The 25,927-nt window shown below is 42.9% G+C and overlaps 1 protein-coding gene across 3 annotated transcripts in view; it reads right to left on the bottom strand.

Moving 5' to 3' along the window:
• The window catches only part of EGLN1 (egl-9 family hypoxia inducible factor 1), a 66,663-nt gene that overhangs the window by 15,794 nt on the left and 24,942 nt on the right, over window positions 1-25,927 (bottom strand). For all 3 annotated transcript variants that reach the window (XM_085857473.1, XM_085857470.1, XM_085857472.1), the window contains exon 2: window positions 10,076-10,195. In XM_085857473.1, the coding sequence (XP_085713599.1) occupies window positions 10,076-10,195 (120 nt within the window). The remainder of the gene's footprint in view (window positions 1-10,075; window positions 10,196-25,927) is intronic.

The raw sequence follows: 25,927 nt of genomic DNA, 5'->3' as shown, positions 1-25,927 counted from the left end.
ATGCGCAAGCGGTGCCTTGAGAAGAAAGAGTACGGCGCCGCCATCTTGCCACGTGGCGTGCTCGAGCTTGGGGCTCAAATCCGTGGACATCAGCTTGTCACGAGCCACATTCGTGCTTTTGACACTTTCCTCTCGTCCATGAAATATCACCAAGTACTCTGTGTCTTGTCTGCATGCTGTCCGTGTCTTGTTTGCATGTCATTTAAGGTTTATCTCATTAGAGTTCCCTTCGAAACCCGTAATCCATAGCTCCCTAGTTAAGAACGGGTTATATATTAATTATAACATTGTTGTGAATGCTTTGCTCGTGTCATGTTCCCCGATGTCCCCAATAAATCTGGCTGATTCGTATGAAGTTGCTGCTTTGAATTAATTTGTGCCGCGTCGAGGAACGATCCACTCGATTTGGATATAAAAACGAAAATGGTTACAGACTGGTAGACTCCGCTCGGTCTCTGACAAAACCGGTCTGTAACCGGGGTCTATTCCCCCAGCTGGCAAGGTACAGGTGTATTTTGGTATCGTGGTTCGAGACGCGTAACCCGAGAATTGTGCCGAACCAGCCGGCGTTATAACCCCAGAGACGGCGGTGGTTAGGGTGGCGCCGAATCTGCAACATTTGGCTGTCGAGTGTAGGGTGTGAAAACCCAAACTGGTTACGGACAGTGATTGACGCACTCGTCCGAACACCCCCCCCACCCCCGTAACAATATATATATATATATATATATATATATATATATATATATATATATATATATATATATGACATGATATCTTACAAAGTGGTGGACGGATTTGGCCAAAACTTTATGGAGATTTTGGGTGTGTGGCAAGGAAGAATTGATTCAATTTTGGTGAAGATCCAGATCCGATAATTTTTGAAGTGATTCTTCGCCATTGAGAGATAGAGCGAAACCGATATATAAGCACGATGTCTCAAAAAGTTATGGACGGATTTGGTTGAAACTTAGTGGACAGTTTGGGTGTGTGACAAGGACAAATCGATTCGATTTTGGTGAAGATCTGAATCCAGATACGAGATTTATTTAATTTTTAAAGTGATTCTTCACTATTGAGAGATCAGGCCGAAAATGATATATAGCATGATATTTAAAAAATGTATTGGACCCGATATGTTCTCGTGGATCAGGCATTGCGCGGTGGAGGTATGCGCTCTACTGAGTGCCCTTCTAGTTGTGAATGTTTTTGAGAGACGTTTTTTTTAAAGGTGGAATTCCCTGTTTGAAACTATGTTGTTATAGTGAGTTGCTGGTGAGATATTTTTGTGTCTGAGAGAGGGTTGGTGATTGGACAAGTGGTGACATGGGTGTTCTAGTGTTGAATGGTATAAATGAAGTGCATGCCTCTCATATTAAGGTGGTTTTGGAGGGGAAGTATTTTTGTTTTGGAGTGGAGATGATCTATGTCTATGAGTTGGGTGCAGCCAATGATTATTCTGATTGCTTTGTTTTATGGTATTTGAAGTTGTAACACATTTGTTTTGGATATGGATGGTGACCAACTTGAACTAACAGAGTTAATAATGGTTTGGATGAAGTATATGTAAATTGTAAGGGATCCTTTTTGTTGACCAAATTTTGTATTGGTTAATGCTTTTCATGCATTGACTTTTGCTCTTCTTTGTTGAATGTGTTTAGTGAAGGTCATGTGAGTATCCAGTGAGATTCCAAGTATTTGGAGGTTTAATTGAGGGAGAGTTGTTGATTTCACATTGTGATTGTTGGGTGGTAATTAGATTCACGTTTGTCCGGGGTTAGGAGAGGCAAGGGCCATCATCATTCAGAGTAGAGTTCAGGTGTTGGAGGAGAACGAAAAATGCCAACTCTTACTCACGTCTAGTGATTTCAACCGCTACCACCATTACGATTGGCTGGGTATACATACCCCTCTCACCAGCCATGGCACTGCAGTAAAGGACCTCTGTGACTCTAAGTGCCTGATATGATCTGCAAACTTTCCGATCCAGATTTATGCCAATGGAAAAAATCCACCCTTCTTGACCAATTGGAAATGACCATCATTCCTGCTGTCTCCTGTTCTTCCTCTGCTCCAATTGGTTTGGCTGATCATGTGCTTGTTGGAGTCAACATCTGTCTGGCTATTTTTAGAGAGCCACCTCAGTGCCAGAGAATCTGTCAGTTCACTCAGGCAGACTGGCAGGGACTGCAAGCAGCCATCTCATTTCGGTACTGGCCTCCTATATCTTACTATAATTCACCGTCTGTCCGTCTGTCTGTTCCCAGGTACCGCAAAAACGGCTGAACCGATCACAACCATATTTGGGGTGTGTAATCCTGGGACCACTTGGAGTAAAATAAGCATAAATATAATAACATGACCCCCTTGACGGCTCCCGTAGGGAGCAGGTGCTTCTTGTCTACTAAACCTGACATTAACTCAGCATGGGAATTCTTCCACAGAAGCCTACTCTTTCTTATGGACAGATTAATCCCATCCACTCTTAAGTTATCATACCCCTCTTCCCACCCATAGTACACTGAATCATGTTCTCTCCACTGGGCTGGTCCCCCTGCCTCACACCTTGCTCCGCTTGATGATTTGCAACCCAAGGCCTTCAAAATCATTGGAATCTCCCAGGATGAAGCTGAGTCTCTGGGCCAATCACTTTCATGTCACAGACAGGTCAGTGGTCCCTATGACTTCTACTGCATCCATTCTGGTCTTACACTCTCTGCCCTTTGTGCTCCACTTCCTTCACATTCATGCAGGGCACACACAATCTCTGCTCGTAACCCCCTTCAGGTGAAACTCCCAAAATCCAGACTCTCTGCTCACCTGAAATCATTTGTTACTCTATTACATCCACCACCGAAGGTGGATGGAGATTATGCTTTCACCCATGTTTGTTTGTCTGTTTGGAAGCAGGATATCTTAAAAATACAAGAATTTCCAAAGTGATTCTACCAAAATGAGAGAAAGGGCCAAAAAGGACATAAAAAACACGATATTTAAAAACGGTGTGGACAGATGACAAAACTTGGTGGATGAGTTGAGTAGGTGATATGAACAAGTTGATGAGATTTTGCTTAAAGTCTTGGATGCAGATATGGCCCATTGGTGAGTTAGAAAACATCAACTGTTCAGCCTGGCAGAGGTATGCGCTCTCCCAAGTGCCGTTCGAGTTCCTACCTGTGGCACTAACTACCTCAGTCTCTTCAATCTCATTCATTCCTCCAGGGCTTCAAGATAGCTGTTCACCACCATCTCAAGTCACTCCCCACCCACCCCCCCATCCACAACCATGACCTTTTCTACTTCCAGTAAACCTCCCTAAGCCCACCTTTCCAAATTTCCACTTTTCCATTCCACTTCTGTTATTGATGGTTTGTGGAGCTGTATCCATACAGTTCACCGAGTTTCCTCACTTTGCCCTCATTCTTCCCACGATCCCTTATTTCACGTCTCCCTCTACTTTGTTCCTCAACCCTCCTGTTGGCACAGCTCGCATATATATATATATATATATATATATATATATATATATATATATATATATATATATATATATATATATATATATATATATATATATATATATATATATATATATATATATATATATATATATATATATATATATATATATATATATATATATATATATATATATATATATATATATATATATATATATATATATATATATATATATATATATATATATATATATATATATATATATATATATATATATATATATATATATATATATATATATATATATATATATATATATATATATATATATATATATATATATATATATATATATATATATATATATATATATATATATATATATATATATATATATATATATATATATATATATATATATATATATATATATATATATATATATATATATATATAAATATAAATATATATATATATATATATATATATATATATATATATATATATATATATATATATATATATATATATATATATATATATATATATATATATATATATATATATATATATATATATATATATATATATATATATATATATATATATATATATATATATATATATATATATATATATATATATATATATATATATATATATATATATATATATATATATATATATATATATATATATATATATATATATATATATATATATATATATATATATATATATATATATATATATATATATATATATATATATATATATATATATATATATATATTTATATATATATATATATATATATATATATATATATATATATATATATATATATATATATATATATATATATATATATATATATATATATATATATATATATATATATATATATATATATATATATATATATATATATATATATATATATATATATATATATATATATATATATATATATATATACATATATATATATATAAATATACATATATATATATATATATAAATATATATATATATATATAAATATATATATATATATATATATAAATATATATATATATATAAATATAAATATATATATATATAAATATAAATATATATATATATATAAATATATATATATATAAATATATATATATATATAAATATATATATATATATATATATATATATATATATATATATATATATATATATATATATATATATATATATATAAATATATATAAATATATATATATATATATATATATATATATATATATATATATATATATTGTTGCGAATTTGCGCCCGCCGGCGTGCGAGCGGCCACGTAACTCGAATCGCGGCACGTCGCCCACCGGACGGACAATTCCGTCATGACCCTCTCGGACCAACGCCGGGAACTAGTCACGGGTGGGCCTTTCGGCCTCACCACGATCGTGCCAATCGGCCCCCCGCGTGGGATAGGGTTGTTCGACCTATCTAAGTACCTACCTAAGTACCCACACGGAGGGTAGACCGGGCGATCGCACCTCGCCGCAGGTCGACTTCGGACACGGGCCACTTTAAGCAACCCGTTCCGTACTATCGGGATAACCGAGCGGTGTTATCGTCAACCTCGACGGTTCCGATTAATTATTGGGCGTATTTAGCCCACGACCAACCCTTTGCGTGAAGTAAGATGGAGATTCAATTAAAGAAAAGACGAAGCGAAACGGGAGAAACAGGTCCACATAATTCATATTTATTCCGCGGCAAACGGAAAGCACACATATACAATTACAACAATTATGCACTAAAAGCAAATGTAAAAGAAACACAACAATTATGCACCAAAAGCAATTGCAACAAACGAAACACAATGGAGATCTACTACCGACTACGCGAGCACACGGCAACACTTACACAGTTTTACTTTACAGACGGCGCCGACAACACATATACTCAAAATCAAAAGAAAAACGGGCCACCCTCTACGACAAGGGGGCAGACGGGCCTGTGGGCCGAGACCGCGTCGAGCCTACCCGTCTTGTGATGAGCCGCAAAATGTCGGCGGTGCCCCGACTCCGCGCTCCTCCCCGGGCTTCGCTGGCACTGCCTGGAATGGGGTGGGAACGGGGCCCCCTTTTCGCACTATCTCAGCGCGGGGGGGGGGAAACAGGGGGGGTTGTTGATGCTCTGGGGAAAGAGGATAGCTGGCTTACTTGGGTCCCGCGACGAGCGACTCCACTGCGCCCTCGACCGCGTTCCCGGCTTCTCCTCTCTGCAGCTCAACGACAGACTCCGAACCTCGACAGACCGACTCTCCTCCAGACCCGTCTTGACTGCTGCTGCCACACTTCGCCGCCGCCACAACGCGCCCGAGCCCGAAACAGAAACTCTCTACTCCAACTCGAGCCCGAAACAGAAACTCTTCTCCAACTCGAGCCCGAAACAGAAACTCTTCTCTCTACTCGAGCCCGAAACAGAAACAGAAACTCTTCCCAATCGAGCCTGAAACAGAAACTCTTCCCAACTCGAGCCCGAAACAGAAACTCTTCTCTCCCTCGAGCCCGAAACCCTTCTCTCCAACTCGATTCGCCCCGCGCTCGGCGCTTTATAGTCAGCAGGAGAAACCATATGCAGATTTTCGGATCAGGATCGGCTCGGGGGCGGAGCCACGCTCGCCCATTGGACGGAGGAAAAGTGGGCGTGAATCATTCCTGATCCTCGAATCTGCATATATCGATTCTACTCCGACGCGCCTGGAGGCGGGGCCAAATCGCCCCGCGCTCGCTGATAGGACGGAACAGAAGTGGGCGTGAATCATTCCTGATCCGACTTCCCCGGAAAGGCCGCTTTTTGCACCCGCTGCTCGGCGCGCGCCCTGTACGAGTCCAGGATCGGTGTCCACAAGCGGTGCGGGAATGGCGGCAGAAGGAGGAGAGGTGAAGGTGGTGGAGGGTTTATTGTGGTGGTCCCTGGCCACGGTGACGCTTGGAATGGCGGTGATGCGATGATTGCGAGAGCAAGTTGTGACGGTAAAGGTCGTGGCTGTCGGCGTTGTTGTTGTTGTGAAGCGGCATTGCGCTTGGTGGTTGTTGTGTGATGGCGGTTGAGACGTGGTTGGTTCAAAATAAAGATAGAACAGAAAAACGGCTATCTTGAAGGGTCGCAGCCCGAATGAATCACATTTATTCCCTCTAAACAACGGGTTTGGCCTAACTACACATATACTTACAGAGATATCTCACCTACAGGACCTGAATGGTGGTTTGCGAATTTCCTCAACCACAACAATATATATATATATATATATATATATATATATATATATATATATATATATATATATATATATATATATATATATATATATATATATATATATATATATCTCTCTCTCTCTCTCTTCACACTGATAAATTCTGTGTTCTATCCCCTCCATGAGCCTCGACACTGTATACAACAACAAAAATTTTTTTCCAATGGTGCCAGGAAACAAAAGGTCACTTGTCAAAACTCAACCATGAGGTAGGTTGTGATATTTCTGAACAAGACCAAATTAAAGAAGCAGTAGAGAACTATTATTCCAGGCTCTGAGAAGTTGAAGACAGATTAGTCTCAGATGGCCTATTTTCCTGGTCATCTTGACAAACGTTCGAGCCCCCAGCAGCAGGTGCTTTTGAATGAGTCCTTGAGCAAGGGGAATAGTTTTCCACTGTTGAAGATTTGGCAGCTAATAAAATTCAAGGTGACGGTTGCCTCCCTGCGGAGATTTATCACCGCTTTTGGCACATTCTTGGGGACAATTTATTGCAGGTAGTGCAGGAACTACAGACCTCTCCTAAGGTTCAAGAGTTCATGGCAGCATGGTGTGGTGACCCTTGAAAACTTGTCCAACTGGTGCCCGACTACCTTGCTTAACACAGATTACAAAATACTAACTGAGGTGTTGACCAAGCTGGAAGGCGTTGAACATACAAATTATTTCAAAGGTGTTGAAAAATTGATAAACCAACAAGGATTACTTCAGTCATTATCACTACTAAATAACATTTCTGTTAATTCAGATGAAGGATGTATCCAAACTGGTATTTTGAAGAGTGAAATATCAGACCATTTCCCAAATTTTCATTACCTGATAGTACGGTTGATGATCAAACTCAAAAAAAGGAAAACAAAATACACAAATGTACACAAGAAAATGTCTCTTGTTTAAATATTATTATTTAATAAGGCTGTAACCCTCAGAAAATTTGGATGAAGGTTTGTCATGGAGTGACACCAATTATGCCGATTAATTATTACCATCCATCCATCCATTGGGACCATACTCTGTGCAGAGCGTTGGTGCTGCTGAAGCAGTATCCTGTGTTATTGGGCACAATCCTTGGTGGTTAAGCATTAGGGATGGTGAGCCCAGTGGTGTTTCGGGGCTGCCGGTTGAACGTGCTGACTGAGCTCTTTCGTTGAATTTGTCAACTGGGGCCTTGTGGTCGCCTTCTTCCTGTTCAGTGTCACACTGTAAGCAGAATTGGCTGCACTGGCACATGGACTCGCTTGCTTCACACAGGTCTGACTGCATGGAGAATGAGCTTCATCCTTGGATCGTTGCGAACAGAAGGTGATTTCATCTATTTCTTGCTGGAGAGCTGTCCTCGCTGCTTGTGGTGCTTTCCTGGGGTTGGGGCGAGGCCAAGGAGGCAGTGCTTTGCATGGGTTTTGCATGGCTTGAGTTGGGCCGAAGACGGCTGCTCGGCTAGTTTCGCGAGTGGCTTGGGCAGAGGCGGGACTGTCAGGGCACCTCCCCTGTTCATTTTTCAAGATAGGCACTGTAAGCTGCTGCTGCTGAAACCATTTTTGTTTCCCTGCGCTCACGAAGCGAAAAGCTGGGTTAAGCGATCGGTCGCACACATGTGCCGTGTGTACATACGTGTCTGCATTAAAAAAAAAAATCATTTTCTCAGAAACCGTTGATCTGATTGACACAAAATTTTCCAAATAGGTGCGCCTCCTCCTGTAGAATTTTTAGTCATAATTATGACGTCGCAGGTCACGTGGTACAGGCGCCATATTGGAACCCCCCCCCCCCAAAAAAAAAATTGCACCTCTATATCTCTGAAACCACTCCATGGAAAAAAATGTGCACATGGCTCATTCTCAAGTACTCCCCATGGGGAATTAGATGTGTTTATGATGATGTCATCGCTGTCTTCATTATGACATCATAATTCGACAAGTGCAACGCTTGATCCAGTCAGTATGAAAAAAAAAATTCTCTGCAATCGTTGAAACCGCTAACCGATCAATGCAAAACATTAACTAATTGATCAACTACCCATGGGAAATATAGTTTGATAAAAGTGACATCATCGGTCACTGGTCTGGCACCATATTGGATCAAAGAAAACAAAACACCTTAAAAAACAAACAGAAGAGTTGGCTTGTACCAAGTCCTTCTCAACACTGCACGGGGTAAGTATTCCATGAATACCATGTCGTTATGAAATGGAATTTATATTTTGTATAATCTGCTTATTTTTAGGACTGTGATTGGTGTATTTAAAATCGGTGTTGTGCTGCATAAATGGACTTTGTAAAACTCATCCATAAAAATGATCATCATGAGGCCAACGGCCCGAGAAAGATCAAGATCAACGATGATGATGATGATGATGATGATGATGAGAGGGCATGGCATGTTAGAGTGTGCAGTATCGGGGTGAAGAAGAGGCCGCCGATGTGGCGATGTATGATGCCGATTGACGCTGCATCCTATTGACACTGTGATCAATAAAGCCTCCCTCAATCTCCTCAACTGTGACTCAACATTGTGTTATTACAGTGCATAAGGGTGATGTTTCAGACTGCTTCAGTAATGCAAAACTTCTGGATTTTTAAACATCTTTGAAATCACTGTTTTGTTAAAATTTAAAGTACTGCAGGTACTTAAACCCTGTACAGGGTATTGTGTTCTATGAACTCTCTAGTTTAGACTTGTTATTAATTTGTCAATCTAAAACAAACTACAACCTCCATCAATATTCTCAATCAATTTCAACAATTGTGTACCATAGACACAAATAAGTGAAAAGCAATCTAAACTTCTTCTTTTCTTCCCTTTATGATGAGTGACGTCCAATGGTACCAGTCTTCTGCCCTGCTTGACTATGATACTCCTCCACTTCCCTTTGTCCCCAGCCAACTCTCTCCACACACTCCCACCTTATTGATAATCCCTCCTCACACAATCTTTCCATCTCAACTACTATGGTCTCTCTCGTTTCCTACTACCTGGCTCCCTCAAAAAAAAAGATCCATCTTTGCCATTCGCTGTTCCCCCCCATTCGCACCACGTATCCAGCCAGATTTTTTTTTACCAATTTCCCTATCAAGGTCAACTGTACACCAATCTCCTCCCTCAGTTCATCCATCCACCTTCCATCCACTTTTCACTCCCAAAATCCTCCTGACCCAGTTGCTCTTGCAGACCTGCAGCCACTGTCGTCTCCGTCAGTGCCACCGCCTCCAGACCGTAAAGGTAAGCCAGCATTACACAAGACACCAGAACTTTCCCTTACGAAAACTATCACAGCGAAAAATAAGAAAAGAAAAATGGAATTTCTACCTTGGTGTTCCAGTTCTTGTTGAGGTAGTAGATGCAAGTGACACAGCGCCCATCTCCATTAGGGTTGTCGACGTGCCGCACATAACCAGTCCCATTCCCAGGGTAACAAGCCACCATGCCCTAGGAAGACAAAACATTACATATTTGAGGATAAACAACAAAACCATATCCTCACTATGCAGTCAAACCTATTCGACGACTCAACCCATTCGGACCTCAGCGGTATCGGTTATGGGAATTATGCTCTTTGGGATTTCCCAAAACCAACCTGAAAAAAAGACAAACAAAAAAAACAAGTTTCATCCTCCATCTTTGGACCTCGAGCTTAGCCAAAAACCATCATTGTTATTTCCCCATGAAAATGCTGTTGAGCAGGGACAGCCGAGGGCGAGGAGCTTAGAGTGAGAGCGGAGACCAATTCCGAGCAGGACAGGAGTTTATTGGTAGCTCATTGCATTGTTGGGAGAACTGGTGACACAATTTTGTGTTTGCAAATCAACTTGACAACACTGATACACTTCCCAATGGTCAACAGGTGAGATCCACAACCTCTGTCAACAATGTTTATTCGGCTAATCTGAAAAAAAACACTGAACGGATCAGGACACAACAGAAAAGGAACGGTAAGGAGGGGGGGGGGACACCAACAGCGGAGTTGAAGGACAAAAATAGAGGAAGATTTGGACAAATAATGGGTGTGGGGAGGAATGAGGGGTAGAGAAGGACACATGGGGTGGACAAGATGGATACAGAAGTAAACTCTCAGGAAAGCAAAACTGGAAATTTGGAAGGGTGTTGGGGGTGAGGGTGGGGGCAGGAGGGCTTAACGGGGGTAGAAGAGATAATCTGAGATGGTGGTGAAGAGATGTTTTGAGGAAGTGGAGGAAAGAGTAAGATTGAAGTTGGTTCCACAGGTGGAGTGGGGGAGGAACGAAGGAGTGGGGGTGAGCAGTGAATTCTGGATTTTGTGAGATTCACCAGAAGGGAGTTGATGGTGGACCACATGCACTCTGCAAAAACGTGGGGGGAGGGGGGGAGGACCAGAAAGCAGAGTGCAAGACCAGAAAGGAGGTGGTAGAAGAGAATATTCTATGCCTTTTCAAAATTTTAATTTTCTCAATTTAAACACACAACTTGAGGTTTTGCCAAGGATGACAAAGGTTCAGAATGTCAAATGTTTCAGCCGCAGTGGGTGAAAAAAATAATGGCCTGCAACAGATCGTGAGATCAACAACAGTTATTGTGCAATCTTTCAGCAACTCTGTTTCATACAACGACCCCAACTCGTTTGGCACGATGTTTCAAATGCAGAAATGGATCGAGCCATTGGAATGATACTTCCTTTGCTCAAAACCATTTTCAACAGGGAAAAACATTTTGATGCCCCATTATGTTATTTTGTGACAATGAAAGCAGCCGTGATTCTCACTTAACGAATCTTCCTTGAAACGAGCAAAGGGCAAACCGATTGTTTACAGCAAGTCCACGAGTCTCATGAACATTTTGACTTTACCAAACTTACATTACCCTGTGTTGAGCACATCAAATTGCCATTTTGGCCACAAAAGGCATACACCATCTGATCACACTCTGCAAGATGTAGTCCTTTATTAGAAGGTGGAAACCCATTTGGCTCTACAATGTGGGCCAGGATGCAAATGCATTCCATTTTACTCTCCTTGGTGGAGCATTGAGCAACGTCAGTATCTCTCAAGCTCAACATCAGGTCAAATTCGATGACTTTGGAATCATATCATATACAATATTTATAAAAATGCAAGTTGAGCAATTGTGTTTGAATGGGGTAAACGTTGTAACCACAGCACATATAATGTTGGATGATAGCTCATTTAAGAGCTCCTGGGTCTGGGAGTCAGTGCATTCGAAGAAGGTCTAAAATATCCATATCGATGCAATTTAGACTTTTATGCATTTTCGGGTCAAGCGCACACGGGCAGTGCTTGGCTCAGTCACTGGATCGCACACCGACCAGAAGTAAAACAAAATAATAGACGCACAGTCAATTCTGTCAACATCAAATTCAGGAATTACCTTACTGTCGATTTACTTCACCGAGAAACCTTAGTGGTCTTAACAGTTAGTGCCTATTAAGCAAACTTGGAGTTGGGAGTTGGTTGGGGGGGGGGATTTGAAGAAGAAAGGGGGATGAGATGAAAGAGTTGGGGTGGGTGGGAGCAGAGAGGGGACAGATAGCTGGGAGAGTGGGTTTGAGGGCTTGAAGACTTGGGGCTGGGAAGCAGGGGTTGAGAACTTTCAAGTCACATTTTAGATTACGTGGAATTTCCGTCAGCATCTCTGCTGTTATGCCGTCAAAAGACATGCCAAGCAAAACTCGGGGCATTCCACGTCAAGTGTACACACCCTCCTGACACTAATACCTCATTTTCTTCCCATATGTTAGTCATTTATTCACTTGGGTGAAAAAACTCAAAATACCAACATTTAGACCTGTGGGCCCATCAGGCCCCATTTTAGCCCCCCCCCCCAAACTTGGGCACCCCCAGCTGCCCCACAATCTTCCAGTGGCCATATCACAGGTTGTAGTGGTCCGATTTGGATGATCTTGGTATCAAAATGCTCGTAAAAGCGAGATCTTTCGAATCGTGTAAAGTAAAATCACTCCGAAACAGTAATTCAAAAAGTTATAGTTTGGGGCGCCCTTTGACCTTGGGCCCCCCGCTCCCCAGCCAAACCGATGGTCCCGATTTTTTCGTGTGAGAATACCCCTTCATATACTCCAACACCTCAGCGTAAATTAAAATGGGATCTCAATGGGTTCAAGTTTGATGATGGTTTTATTGTTCGGGGACTCAGGTGCTGGACACACAATACATATCGCAATATTTGAACACAAGATTTCCAATACACTATATCAGTATATTGTACATAAATTTTCCACATGCACATGCAGGAACTGGAAGCAATACTCGTATGAGTAAGAGTTTTTCCAAGCATATTATAGTCAAGATTTTTTTGCCAATCAATGTTTTATTAACCTCCGCCATCGAAGATGGATGGAGGTTACTGTTTTCACCCCTTTCTGTTTGTTTGTTTGTTTGTGAACAGTATTACGGAAAAAAACTGCTCGACGGATTTCGACGAAACTTGGTGGGGGGGTTAGGTCTGGTCCAAGGATCATGCCATTAGATTTTGGACTTGCTCCAAAATCCAATATGGCTGCTATGGAGGCCAATTTGAAAAAATATTTGAATTTTTTTTTTTTTTTGCATTTCTACATGTTTTAAGTGATTTCCAATCCCCCCCTCCCCAAAAAAATTGTTAGAGAAAAAATAATTGCAAATTTTCTTTCAACAAAATTTAGATTTTTTTGCGTTTCTGCATGTTATAAGTGATTTCCAACAAAAAACATTCCAAAATTATAATTGTGGCTGATTTTGGAACTTCAGGTGGATATACCCACGTAAAATCAATTTCTGTCTCAAGGAATCTAGTTATGATGAATGAATTGAGTATGTAAAAGTTAAAAGTAAAAGGGAAAGTTGCAAACTATAACTCTGTGAGACCTGTTGACATCAAATTGAATGAATAGGATATCAGGTTCACTTGAGTGACCGAGCAGTATTGGTGGCGGAGGTTTTGCACTCTACCGAGTGCTCCCCCTCTAGTTTGACAGCTGTGTTTCTTTTTTACTGATTGTGTAGGTTCTACCTGTAGCAGTTTTTGGTTCTATGGAAAGAAGTATATCAGAAATATCTAAAATGCAGTGATCTTTAATGTCAGGAAAAAATAAACTATTTGCGGGCCCGTTTGGATGAAGAAAATTCACTTTCACTTCATGAGTGTCCTGAAAGGCTTCCATGATGCAGGCAAGCCACCATTTTCCATCATAGTGCACTGTGACATAACCTGAGAGTTTCCCGTTCAAAGTTGGTGTAGATTTTGAAATAGCTGACTCGATACGGTGTTCCTCGCTAAGGCTGAATTCGCGTACTTGAAGAGCAGTTTCAGAAATAGGGATGAAAGCATGAAGTTTTTGAGTTCCAGCTCTGGTTTTGGCCGTTTTTAACCTTTCTTCCAGTTTTCGTTCTTCCTCATAATACGCCTCTTGGATCCGTAACTGATCGGATCTTCACGAATCCGTAACTGAACTTCATTTAATTCAAACCATTTTCAGCAAAGGCGAAAAGATCTTTTGGAGAAATAATTTGACTGTCGTAAGGTCTATGCGGGCTCTCGCGTGTTGCTTCTCGTTTGACTGTACCTCCCCCTCCATCTGAAGGGCCCTTGCCATGACTTGTGGCAAAAAAAATGCCATTCTGCTTCAATACCATACTCTGATTTGTGACAACATAGGTTTATGAAGGCTTTGCAATTCTTATATTGGCCAGCACAACCGTCTGAGAAATAGTAAAGTTTCTTTACATTTCCAAAGCTAGATTTCAAGTGTTCAATGAGCATTCTTTGGAAGAGGTGGACTAAGACAGCGTCGTGAGTATTTCATTCTGATATAACCGTGAACGAATTGTGGTTCAATTTTCCATCGTCCGATTTGAAATAATAAACCCAGGGGTGAATTGTTGCTTGAGAGCAGTTCTAATGGAATCCTTGGGCCGCATCCTGTACGACAAACGAATAGTTCTCTGAGAAGTCTCCAATAATGAGAAATTCTCCTTCACCGATTTCATCTTTCTTATTTTTCAGAAACTGAGATTGGGCCTTGGCAATGAAGTCGTGTCTCACTAATTTCACCGCACGTTCACAGAATTGATTAATGAATTCTTCCAAAGGCAGGACCATGGAGCTCAGTTCAGATCTGTCGGTGGATGTCCACCGTTTAAACTGAATTTCATCAATATCCTCCAGTTCATAAGCACTCAGTATCTCAGTTTTGAAGTCTTCAATTGATAGGCAACTTTCACAAGTTCTGAAATAACATGCCGGTTGTGCTGGGTTACAAACTATGCGTGCTATCACATGATGATAGCAAGGAAGTTCGGCTATCTGTGGCATTTTGGAACCAAACATCATGAGTTTCACATTTTGATGTGTCGTACATACACTGCGTGTACCGCCTGAACCGGCCAGGACACACTCCGAGGGACGGAGCATGGCGAACTTTGCGAATCCAACTTTCAAGCCAGGGTTCTTCTCTTTGAATTTCTGAAACAGTTCCTTGAGATTGTTTAGTACCATGCGCTTTTGAATTTTGTCTTTTCCATGTTCATCCCTGACCACCACACAGTCCTTTTTTCCCGGCATTATTTGGCTGACTTCATCACCTCAGTAAAACTCGGTTACGGCGGATTTCACTTCGTCAGGCAATATTTTATCCTATTTAGGATTTAGAGACGATAGCATACCATTTTCTTTCCCTAAATTTTTGGCTTGCACAGCCATTCTTTGGGAGCAACTGAATTCACTCATCATCCCTCTGATGCTCATATTCCTAGCAAATATTGTCAGTATACGTATTTGCTCTGAACGGCTCGAAACAACGGATATTTGTTTCAGGCTTTTGATCACCTCTGGCATGCAATTTTCATCACATTTTGACGCTGTATTTTGTGTTTTCTCCGCAGTGCTTGGTCCATCAACTAATTCAAATTTCTTTCGCACAGAATCTTCCACTTTACTTCACTTTTCAGGAACGTACCCTGGGTTCCTTTCCGCCTTTAGTTTGTCGAATGGGCTTTCGCCTATCATCGATAACGACTGGTTTAATAGGTCAACTTCTGCTTCTCGCTCAAAAACCTCCTCGTCCTCATCTGTCAAAATAGATTCTGCAATGCCTTCGATAGTACCTTCTGATGGTAATTTCAAACTGGTCGAAGATGATTCTTCAATACGCTCTGGTGACAACTGAGAAAGTTTTTTTCTGCACAAAGTACAAAGTCTGTCATCTTTTTTCACCTTTGAAGAAAATTTCATCAACATATCATTTGACACATTGAGAAAGATCTTTTCGTTGTTTCTTTTTATGGCAGCTGAACGGATCGCAACAGTATTTTCGGAACTCCTTTTGATCTTCAGTCGCCATGCTTACTGCAAAATATGCAAAAACTGAGATTAGCCCATTTATAACTTAATTCGATGATGGTTATACAAAAAATGTACACTTAAAAATCAATAGACACAATAGGCAGAATAATTTTTTGCAAATGATGCAATATATATATATATATATATATATATATATATATAAATAATAGCCCAGAGATGATGATTGTCAATTTCAGACACAAAGTCGCCTGCCAGCAGGTGACGTCATTGGAACGATGATGGCAAACGTCGCCCAATGTCGAATCAAGAATTAGTGATATGTGGACCCCGAACAATAAAACCATCATCACACTTGAACCCATTGAGATCCCATTTTAATTTATGCTGAGGTGTTGGAGTATATGAGGGGGTATTCTCACACGAAAAAAAATCAGGACCATCGGTTTGGCTGGGGGGCGGGGGCCCAAGGTCAAAGGGCGCCCCAAACTATAACTTTTTGAATTACTGTTTCGGAGTGATTTTACTTTACGCGATTTGAAAGGTCTCGCTTTTACGAGCATTTTGATACCAAGATCATTCAAATCGGACCACAACAACCTGTGATATGGCCACTGGAAGAATGTGGGTCAACCGGGGGCACCCAAATTTGGGGGGGGGGGCTAAAATGGGCCCCGATTGGCCCCCAGGTCTGAAAATTGACACATAATGTTTACCGTGGATACAAACACTTGCACAAAAAAGTGAAATCTAAGACGATGTGTCATAACTTCGCTGAAAAATGTGTACACTTGACATGGAACGCCCCACTAGGGAGCGTCTGTCCTGGGGGCCCAGCGACCAAATTGTCTGTCAGTGCTCCTTTTGTACTCAGGGGACCTGGTACTACCATTCTGTATTGGTTTTAGCCGTTCCGCTGTTCGGTTGAGCTCGTGCAACCAAAGGGAACCCGAACTCGGGAGCGTCTGTCCTGGGGGCCCAGCGACCAAGTTGTCTGTCAGTGCTCCTTTTGTACTCAGCGGACCTGGTACTATCATTCTGCGTTGGTTTTAGCCGTTCCGCTGTTCGGTTGAGCTAGCGTGATTTTCACGGAATCCAATTAGCGTCTGTCACCGGTATTCCAGCGGCGAAATTGTCTGTCATTGTTTATACCGTGTCACAAGCTATACGAATAATATCAGAAACTTACTTGGGGCCGTTCCGCTGCCAGGTTGAGCTAGCGCCGATTATGCGATACGGATATTGACCACAGAATGTCAACCCAGCAGCAGTGTCCCGGCAGACGCAGAGTTCTGAGGTGAGAATATCATCTGGCATCTTACCATGGGGACGGCAATTGTTCCCCTCTTCGGTTGAGCTAAGCCCTGCGGGCTCCTGGTCTACAAGATTTGAAAGCAAACACGGAGTTTAAGCATTCAGCCTTTTCACGTGCAGTTTCAGCTGTGCAGCCATTTGAGGTAAGGGAGGGGATGGAGGTGGAACATACACCAGAAACAGACTTAACTGGATGCCACCAGGATTTGGAGGAGGGTGACAGGTTTGAGAGTTCAGACTTGAGATTGGAATGATGTTGTTTCCTGGCTCTCCTGAGGGTGGACACACACTTGTTCCAAGCTTTGTGGAAGAACCTTTTACTTGCAAGTAGTGGTGCTTCCACCCCAGCTCCCCCTTTTCCTATCCGTTTGTTCCTTTGATTAGTGTTCAAAGTTACCCTACTTCCCTCGTCACCTCACTCTTCCATGAGCCTAGATCCTGCACAGAAAGGAAAACACGATTTTTCCTTTTTTTGGGAGAGGGGTTGGTTCAGCCTTAAGGATTTAAAAAAAAAAAAAGGCACCACCAACTTTTGCAAGTGCCATGCGATAACGCTCAGGCCTGACTTTTTGAATACAAACGTCTTCATTCAGAAATACACAATGTCTACCACGTCAGGTGTCAAATAAATAGTGATATTTGATAGTGATATTTAGGGTTTGAACTCTCCTGATTATAAGTTGTTATTTGTGCATTCGCCATCATCAGTTTTCAGCTCGCTGCTCCAATTTGAAAGCCATAATCAGTTAACGGTAGTGTCCATTCATCGATTATTTAACATATTTTGCCTTGCCATTGACCTAATTTTTATTTGGAATTTTATTGATCTCCATAAACCAAGGAATTCCAAAGATTTGAACAAGATATTGAAGAACCTGCATTTACATCAAAGATAAGAGATCAGAGTTGGATTATAATTATTGAGGATTATTGGCCAAACAGTATTCCTGCAAAGGAAACTGATGTATAGTTGTCATCTGAAATTTGAGCTTCTATCATCTTGAATGAGAAATGTAGCCTGGTTCTGGCATTGGGATGTTCTGAACTTGTTCATGGAGAAAAGCATAAAGGGCCAGCTGAATGTGTAAGACTCTATTTTTTTTTTGTATACATTGTCGAGGCTCGTGTGAGAGCGAACACACAACGCACGGCAAGGGGGGCATGAGACAAGAGGGGCGGGAGAGGGAAGGACAAAACAGTGGGGAACCGAGACAGTAGGAGATCCGTGGAAGGGAGTGGGATGGGTGGGGAACATGGAGAATACAAGATGGACATTACAGGGACTTTCAGGAAGGAAAGCAGAGAATTTGAAGGAGGTGGGCTTGGATGGATTAGCGCGGGTAGAAAAGATCATGGTTTTGGATGGGGGAAGATGAGAGATGGTGGTGAACAGCTGTTTTGAAGATCTGGAGGGAAGAGTGGGAATGAAGAGAGTGTGGGAGTTCGTTCCAGATGTGGGGGAAAAAAAAAGAGGAATGAAAGAGTGAAGGTGAGCAGCGATTCGTGATTTTGGTAGTTTTACCAGAAGGGGGTTGTTGGCGGACCTTGAGCGCCCTGCAGAAATGTGGTGGGGACAAATCGCAGCGAGAGCAGGGGGGGGGGGCGAGGCTGGAGAGGAGACGGTAGAAGACAGAAAGACCACCGACTTGCCTGCGGTGAGAGAGTGAGAGGCCCAAAGACTCAGCCTCATTGCGGGAGATGCCAATGATCCAAAATGCTTTGGTTTCCATAGCGTGAAGCCGAGAAAGGTGGGAGGCAGGAGCACCAGCCCAGCGGGGAGAGCAGTACTCCACCAGGCTGCGGACGAAAGCTTTGTAAGTGGTCAGGAGCTTAGGTGGGCCGAGGAAGGACTCTGCACGACGGAGGATTCCCAGTCGGCGACTGGCTTTGGAGGCGAGGTTTTAAATGTGGCTTTCCCAGGAAAGGTCATGGAAGATAGTGACACACAGAAGCTTGAAAGAAAGGACTTCTTCCAGAGGATTGTTGAGAAAGTGGATGGGGGGGGGTGGGGTTCTAAACGGTCCTTTCAGAGAGACATCGCGAGAGTGTGAGATTTGTCCAGATTGAAAGACATGTTCCACGGGTTGGACCAGTTTATTATTTTACCCAGATCTGCAGTGAGCGAAGAAGCTGCTGCTTGCCGGTCTGAGGGATGACCGATGATACGGCAGAGGGTGGAGTCATCAGCAAAGAGATATAGAGGATTTTCCAGAGTCGGAGAGATCATTGATGAAAACGAGAAAAAGAACAGGGCCCAGAATGCTACCTTGAGGAACTCCAGCCTGGACAGAAAGAGGGGATGAAAGAATCCATTTAGGGCCACACGTTGACTGTGACAGGAGGGGAAGTCTGCGAGCCATGAGTGGAGATGGCCTTGGATACCATAGGAAGAGAGTTTGGTGAGCAGGGCACCAGACCGTGTCAAAAGCACATGATATGTCCAGGGATACGGCTCGGATTTCCTGTCTGGCATTGAGGACCTCCATCCATTGATGGGAGAGCAGAAGCAGCATATCCAGGGTAGAGTGACCTGGTCTGAAACCAAATTGATGATCGGAAATCAAGCCATTGGAGAAGAGGAAGGATTTAATGTCTGAAGCGATGATGGATTCCATACCCTTGCTGATTGGGAGAAGACTGATTGGTCTGCAGTTGCAGGGATCTGTTTTTGCACCTTTTTAATGCAGGGCAGTAATGTTTGCTGATTTCCAAGCAGATGGCAGATGTCCTTGAGCAAATGAGAGGGTGAATAGAACAGAGAGAGGGTGAGCAAGAGCAGAAGAGCAGGTTTTTAGGACACATGGGCTGATGCCGTCTGGACCGGTTGCAGAATCTGAGTTGAGGTTTGACAGCATACTCTCCACCTTGTCAGGAGAAAAGGACACAGAGTCCAGGAGCAGCTGGGTGCGACTGGGTAAGATGGGTACAGAAAGAGATGGGTTTTGGACACAATATTTAGCTGCAAACACCGAGTTTAGGCATTCAACCTTTTCACGTGCGGTTTCAGGAGTGTGGCCATTTGAGGTAAGGGAGGGGATGGAGGGGAAACATACACCAGAAACAGATTTGATTAGATGCCACCAGGATTTTGAGGAGGGAGAGAGGTTTGAAAGTTAAGACTTGAGCTTCGAAATATGTTGTTTTCTGTCTCTCCTGAGGGTAGATACACACTTGTTCCGAGCTTTATGGAAGGAACTGAGATTACCCTCAGTTGGGTTTGCTTTCCATGAGGCAAAGGCAAGTTGTTTCAGGACAACTGCCTCAACACAAGCTTCAGTGAACCAAGGGCGGAAGGAAGGGTAGGATAACTGAAGACGAGAGGGGATAAATCTGTGTATGAGGGAGAGCAAGTTTCTTTGAAAGAATTCCCAGGATGAGTTGATGTTTGAGAAAGTAGCGATAGGAGACCAGTCTAGAAGTTTGATGGCTGCTTGGAGACCCTGCCAGTCGGCTTGAGTGAAATGCCAGACTCGACGGCGGTGAGGTGGTTCTCTGATAACAGCCAGAGAGATGTCCACTTTGACAAAGACGTGGTCAGAAGAACCGATTGGAGCGGAGGAAGAGCAGCAGATATTTTCAGGGAAATTTTTCAAAATCAGATCCAGAAGAGATGGAGCACCATTGGTTGAGATCCGGATCAGGAAGTTTACCGATTGAGTCAGTCCCAATGAGTCGCAGAACGCTTTTGCTGAAGTGCCATGACAGGTGAGAGAGGTACCCACACCTAGCCAACTGGCATGATGACAATTGAAGTCGCCACAAATGAGGAAGAGAGAGTTTGGATGAGAAGATAGAAGTTGGTCCATGTTTTCGGATAGTGAGGTGTATATGGAGTCATCGCTGTTTGGTGGTTTGCACCAAACCAATCACAGTACACATATACACATGAGGTGGGAGTGGAGGGGAAGCCGTAGCCAGAGGTATTCATGGGGGTGTGGGGGAGTGAGGGCAGTGCATGGAGAGTGAGGAATAGAGTCTTTGATGAAGAGAGCAACTCCTCCACCAGGACGAGGCTCAGGTCTGTCATACCGGAGGCATTGTCAGAAGTCTGACATGACTGCAATGGAATAATGAGCTTCCCAGAAATCTATCCTTCCCTTTGCAATGAGAGAGAGATATGGAGAGGGATATGGAGAGTGAGATCTACTCTGATTCATATTTTGATAAAAGCGACACTATCACGACCAGCATGCAAGGACACGTTTCAAATGCCTGCCCTCCAGCATGTGATGCACCAAACCAATCATAGGTCGACTGAAGAAACAGGTGCACAGTCAGATAAAATATTACTTGACTTCGCTTTGAACACCACACAGCTTTGGGGGGGGGGCAGGGAGCAAGGTCAATAACCACCCCACAATTAAAGCTCACTGCAATGCAAAAAAAACATCTTGCATGCTGTTTTTGATGCACATCAAATTAGGTCAGTGACGCAGCCATGCCCCAAACAAATGATGCTATTTGCAGCCATGTGCTGCATATGAAAGAACATTAAAACTAGAGCGGCACCTGCTTTTACAAACCTTGACAATAGAGTCGGCAGGGGTCCTTTTTTCATTTTACTTCCTTTTTTTTGGCAATTACGTACGCAGTTTTCTTTTTACCATTTTGTGCAATCTGCTTTCATGACGAAATTTTCAAATAAATATACTAATGGTTGCTGCAATATATTAATAGTCGGCAGTGGCTGAAAACGAAGAGAGAAGTAGACAGCACACACACGAGGGTCGGATGTGGTGGGGTTTGTGCGTGCTTTCATGCAAGCAGGTTGGAAGAATGAGTATGGGTTGGGCATGCATGGAGGCTCACCTTTGCCAGGTAGAGAGCATGGGTTTTAATTTTTAAATGCTCCTGCCCAGTTTCTCGTTGAACACGGTGGTGGTTGAACACGGTGGAACACAAAATCCTGGTGGCATCTCGTTGAACACGGTCCCCCACACACCCAGGAATACCTCTGACTACGGCTTCCCCTCCACTCCCACCACATTTTTATATGTGTATTGTCTCGTCCACTAAACAGTGATGACTCCATTTACATCTCGTTCTCCGAAAACATGGACCAACTTCTATCCACTCAACCCAACTCTCTCTTCCTCATATGTGGTGACTTCCATTGTCATCATGCCAGTTGGATGGGTGTGGGTACCTCTCTCACCTGACAGAGCACTTCAGCAAAAGACTTCTGCAACTCATTGGGACTGACACAATCTGTCAACTTCCTGACCTGGATCTCAACCAACGGTATTCCATCCCTTATGGATCAGATTTTGACCAATTTCCCAGAAAATATCTGCTTTTCTTCCTCCTCTCCAATCAGTTCATATGACCACATGATCGTCAAAGTAGACATCTCTCTGGCTGTTATTAGAGAACCACCTTAGCGCCGGCGAGTCTGGCATTTCACTCAAGCCGACTGCCAGGGAGTTGAAGCAGCCATCAAACTTATAGACTGGTCTTCCATCTCTACTTCCTCCGACAACTCATCCTGGGATACATTTCAAAGAAACATGCTCTCTCATGCACAGATTTATCCCATCTCCTTTTCAGTTGTCCGACCCTACCTCCCACCCATGGTACACTGAAGCTTGTGGCGAGGTAGTTGTCATGAAACAACTTGCCTTCACCTCATGGAAGGCTAATCCAAATGAAGGCAATCTCAGTTCCTTCCACAAAGCTTGGAACAAGTGTGTATCTACCCCCAGGAGAGCCAGAAAACATCTTTCTAATCTCAAGTCTGAACTCTCAGACCTGTCTCCCTTCTCCAAATCCTGGTGACATCTAGTTAAGTATATTTCTGGTGTATGTTCCCCCTCCATCCCCTCCCTTACCTCAAATGGCCACACAGCTGACACTGTACGTGAAAAGGCTGAATGCCAAAACTCCGTGTTTGCTTCTAAATCTTGTGTCCCAAACCCATCGCTTTCTGTACCCACCTTACCGAGTCGCACACAGCTGTTCCTGGACTCTGAGTCTTATCTCCTGACAAAGTGGAGAGCTCGCTGTCAAACCTCGACTCAAATTCTGCAACCGGTCCAGACGGCATTAGCCCACGTGTCCTAAAAACCTGCTCTGCTGCTCTTGCTCACACTCTCTCTGTACTGTTCACCCTTTCATTTGCTCAAGGTCATCGGCTTGAAAAATCAATCATTTCCACTCTGTATAAAAAGGTGCAAAAACAGATCCCTGCAACTACAGACCAATCAGCCTTCTTCCAATCATCAGCAAGGTTATGGAATACTTCATCACTTAAAACATTAAATCCTTCCTCTTCTCCAATGGCTTGATATCCAATCATCAATTTGGATTCAGAACAGGTCACTCTACCCTGGATGTGCTGCTTCTGCTCTCTCAACAATGGATGGAGATACTCAATGCCAGACATGAAATTAGAGCCATATCCCGAGACATATCACATGCTTTTGATAAGGTCTGGCACCCTGCCCTGCTCACCAAACTCTTCCTGTTTTATCCAAGGCCATATCCACTCATGGCTCGCAGACTTCCTCTCCTGTAGCAGCCAACATGTGGCCGGAAATGGAGTTCCCTCATCCCCTCTTCCTGTCCAGGCTGGAGTTCTTCAAGGAAGTGTTCTGGGTCCTGTTCATTTTTCTGGTTTTCATCAATGATCTCTCTGCCTCTCTGGAAAATCCTCTTTAATCTATTTTCCGATGACTCCACCCTCTGCCGGACCATCTGTTATCCCTCAGATCGGCAAGCAGCAGCCTCTTCACTCTGCAGATCTATCTAAAATCACAAGCTGGTACAGCACTTGGAACATGTCTTTCAATCCTGACAAATCTCTCACTCTCAAAATATCTCTCTGACAGGACCGTCTGGAACCCCCCCCCCCCCCCATCTACTTTCTCAACAATCCTCTTGCAGAATCCCTTTCATTGAAGCTTTTGGGCCTCACCATCTGCCATGATCCTTCCTGGGAAAGCCACATTTCCAAGATGGCCTCCAAAGCCAGTCGCCAATTGGACATAAAGAGACCAGGCAAATGACACCCAAGGAGTGACGAATCCTTAGTCTCATAATACGCTCGTTGACCAATGTTACCTCAATTATCATTGGCGTCAGCTTATTGGACAGAGCTACAGCAACTCCTTGGGCATAGTAACCATCAGTGACCAGACCACCCGTAACATCAGTGACACCAAGTGTAACCACCCGCCATGATCTCGCCACTATCCGGTCTTCGAACATCAGAGAGTGCTGCAATACAGATGTTCAAACGCTTGAGCTCAGTTGATAACAGACAGGTGATGATCCTCTCTTCGGGATAGGACAATCCAGGCAACCACCCGAAGAGACCGCCTTAGGTTAACACAAGGAGACCGCCGTCTGGTGGACGACACTTCAGTGACACCCTGACACACACTACCGTAATCCAACCCGGGAATGCTACGCTGTGTTTTTCCTCCAATAATCAAAGAGTGGGGGTCCCGAAGGCTTTGCTCCAATCCCATCATCTGGTAAGCTGCCCTGCGAATGGCCACTGAACATGAGTTACTCCCACTGAGTGGGTTTTGAGTTTTCTTTGCGTTTTGCAGAGTGAATGGTTTTACGGTGACCGGAGTACAAATCTTGCCACCAACCTCAAAAAAAAGACAATAAAGAAATAAAAAAGTAACCCAACTGCAGGACATCCACAGACACAGTTTACCAATAGAAATGGATGGCCACTGGCTCACAAGGAGCTCCTCTGCCCTTTGACAGGTTTTGTTTTTATCTTACTGGTGTCCATATCCATTCACCCTCCTCACCAGAAAAGCTAGTGGAGGAGATGGTTTAGTGGCCCACAACCCAACCATAAAACAGGTTAGTACAGGTTTACGTCGTTTCTATAGAAAGCCACAGATATAATCTGGCTTGACCTGACAATTAATACCTGACAGAAATAGGTTGGTACATGTACATAACCTTCAGCAACTGGGTTCAGTTTCAGTGCTTGTATGGACATGACTTTGCATTGCCTGACAGAAACTGGGTGGGTGCAAGACAATAAAAGGCCAGGATGACCCAGAAGAGCCTCCATAAGGCGAGACACGCACTTGAAGTTTATCATCCTACAAGAGCGAAGAAATCAAGTCAGCAGCTGACAAATTAAAGGAGAGCAGGCCTGAACATCAACATCAACATCTCAACCAGCACTGTGCACAAAAGGCTGATGCAGCAGGCCTTCATGACAGAGTTGCAGCAAAGAAACTACTGCTGAGATCACAGATTAAGGAGAGAAGAATGAAATTTTCAAGGCACCACTACACCAACTTTTGGTGACTGAACAATGGAACCGAGTACTCTGGTCTGATGAATTGAAGTTTCACCTTTTTGGATCTAAGAGATGCCAGTTCGTACGCCGAATACCTGGAGACCCACAATGTTTTCAACCTACTGTTAAACATGGGGGAGGCTGTGTGACTGTCTGAAGTTGTATCTCAGGTTTTGGTGTGGGAAAACTTGTTAAAATCATGGGACGCTAACAAAAGAGAAGTACAAGCAGATACTGCAGCACAATGCAATCCCTCGTGGATCAATTGGAAGATGACAAAATATAAT

Source organism: Eptatretus burgeri, chromosome 15, assembly GCF_056783735.1.
Source record: "Eptatretus burgeri isolate ZD-2024b chromosome 15, Ebu_testis_v1, whole genome shotgun sequence".
NCBI classification, from domain to species: domain Eukaryota; kingdom Metazoa; phylum Chordata; class Myxini; order Myxiniformes; family Myxinidae; genus Eptatretus; species Eptatretus burgeri.
This window is presented reverse-complemented; position numbering and strand designations above follow the sequence as displayed.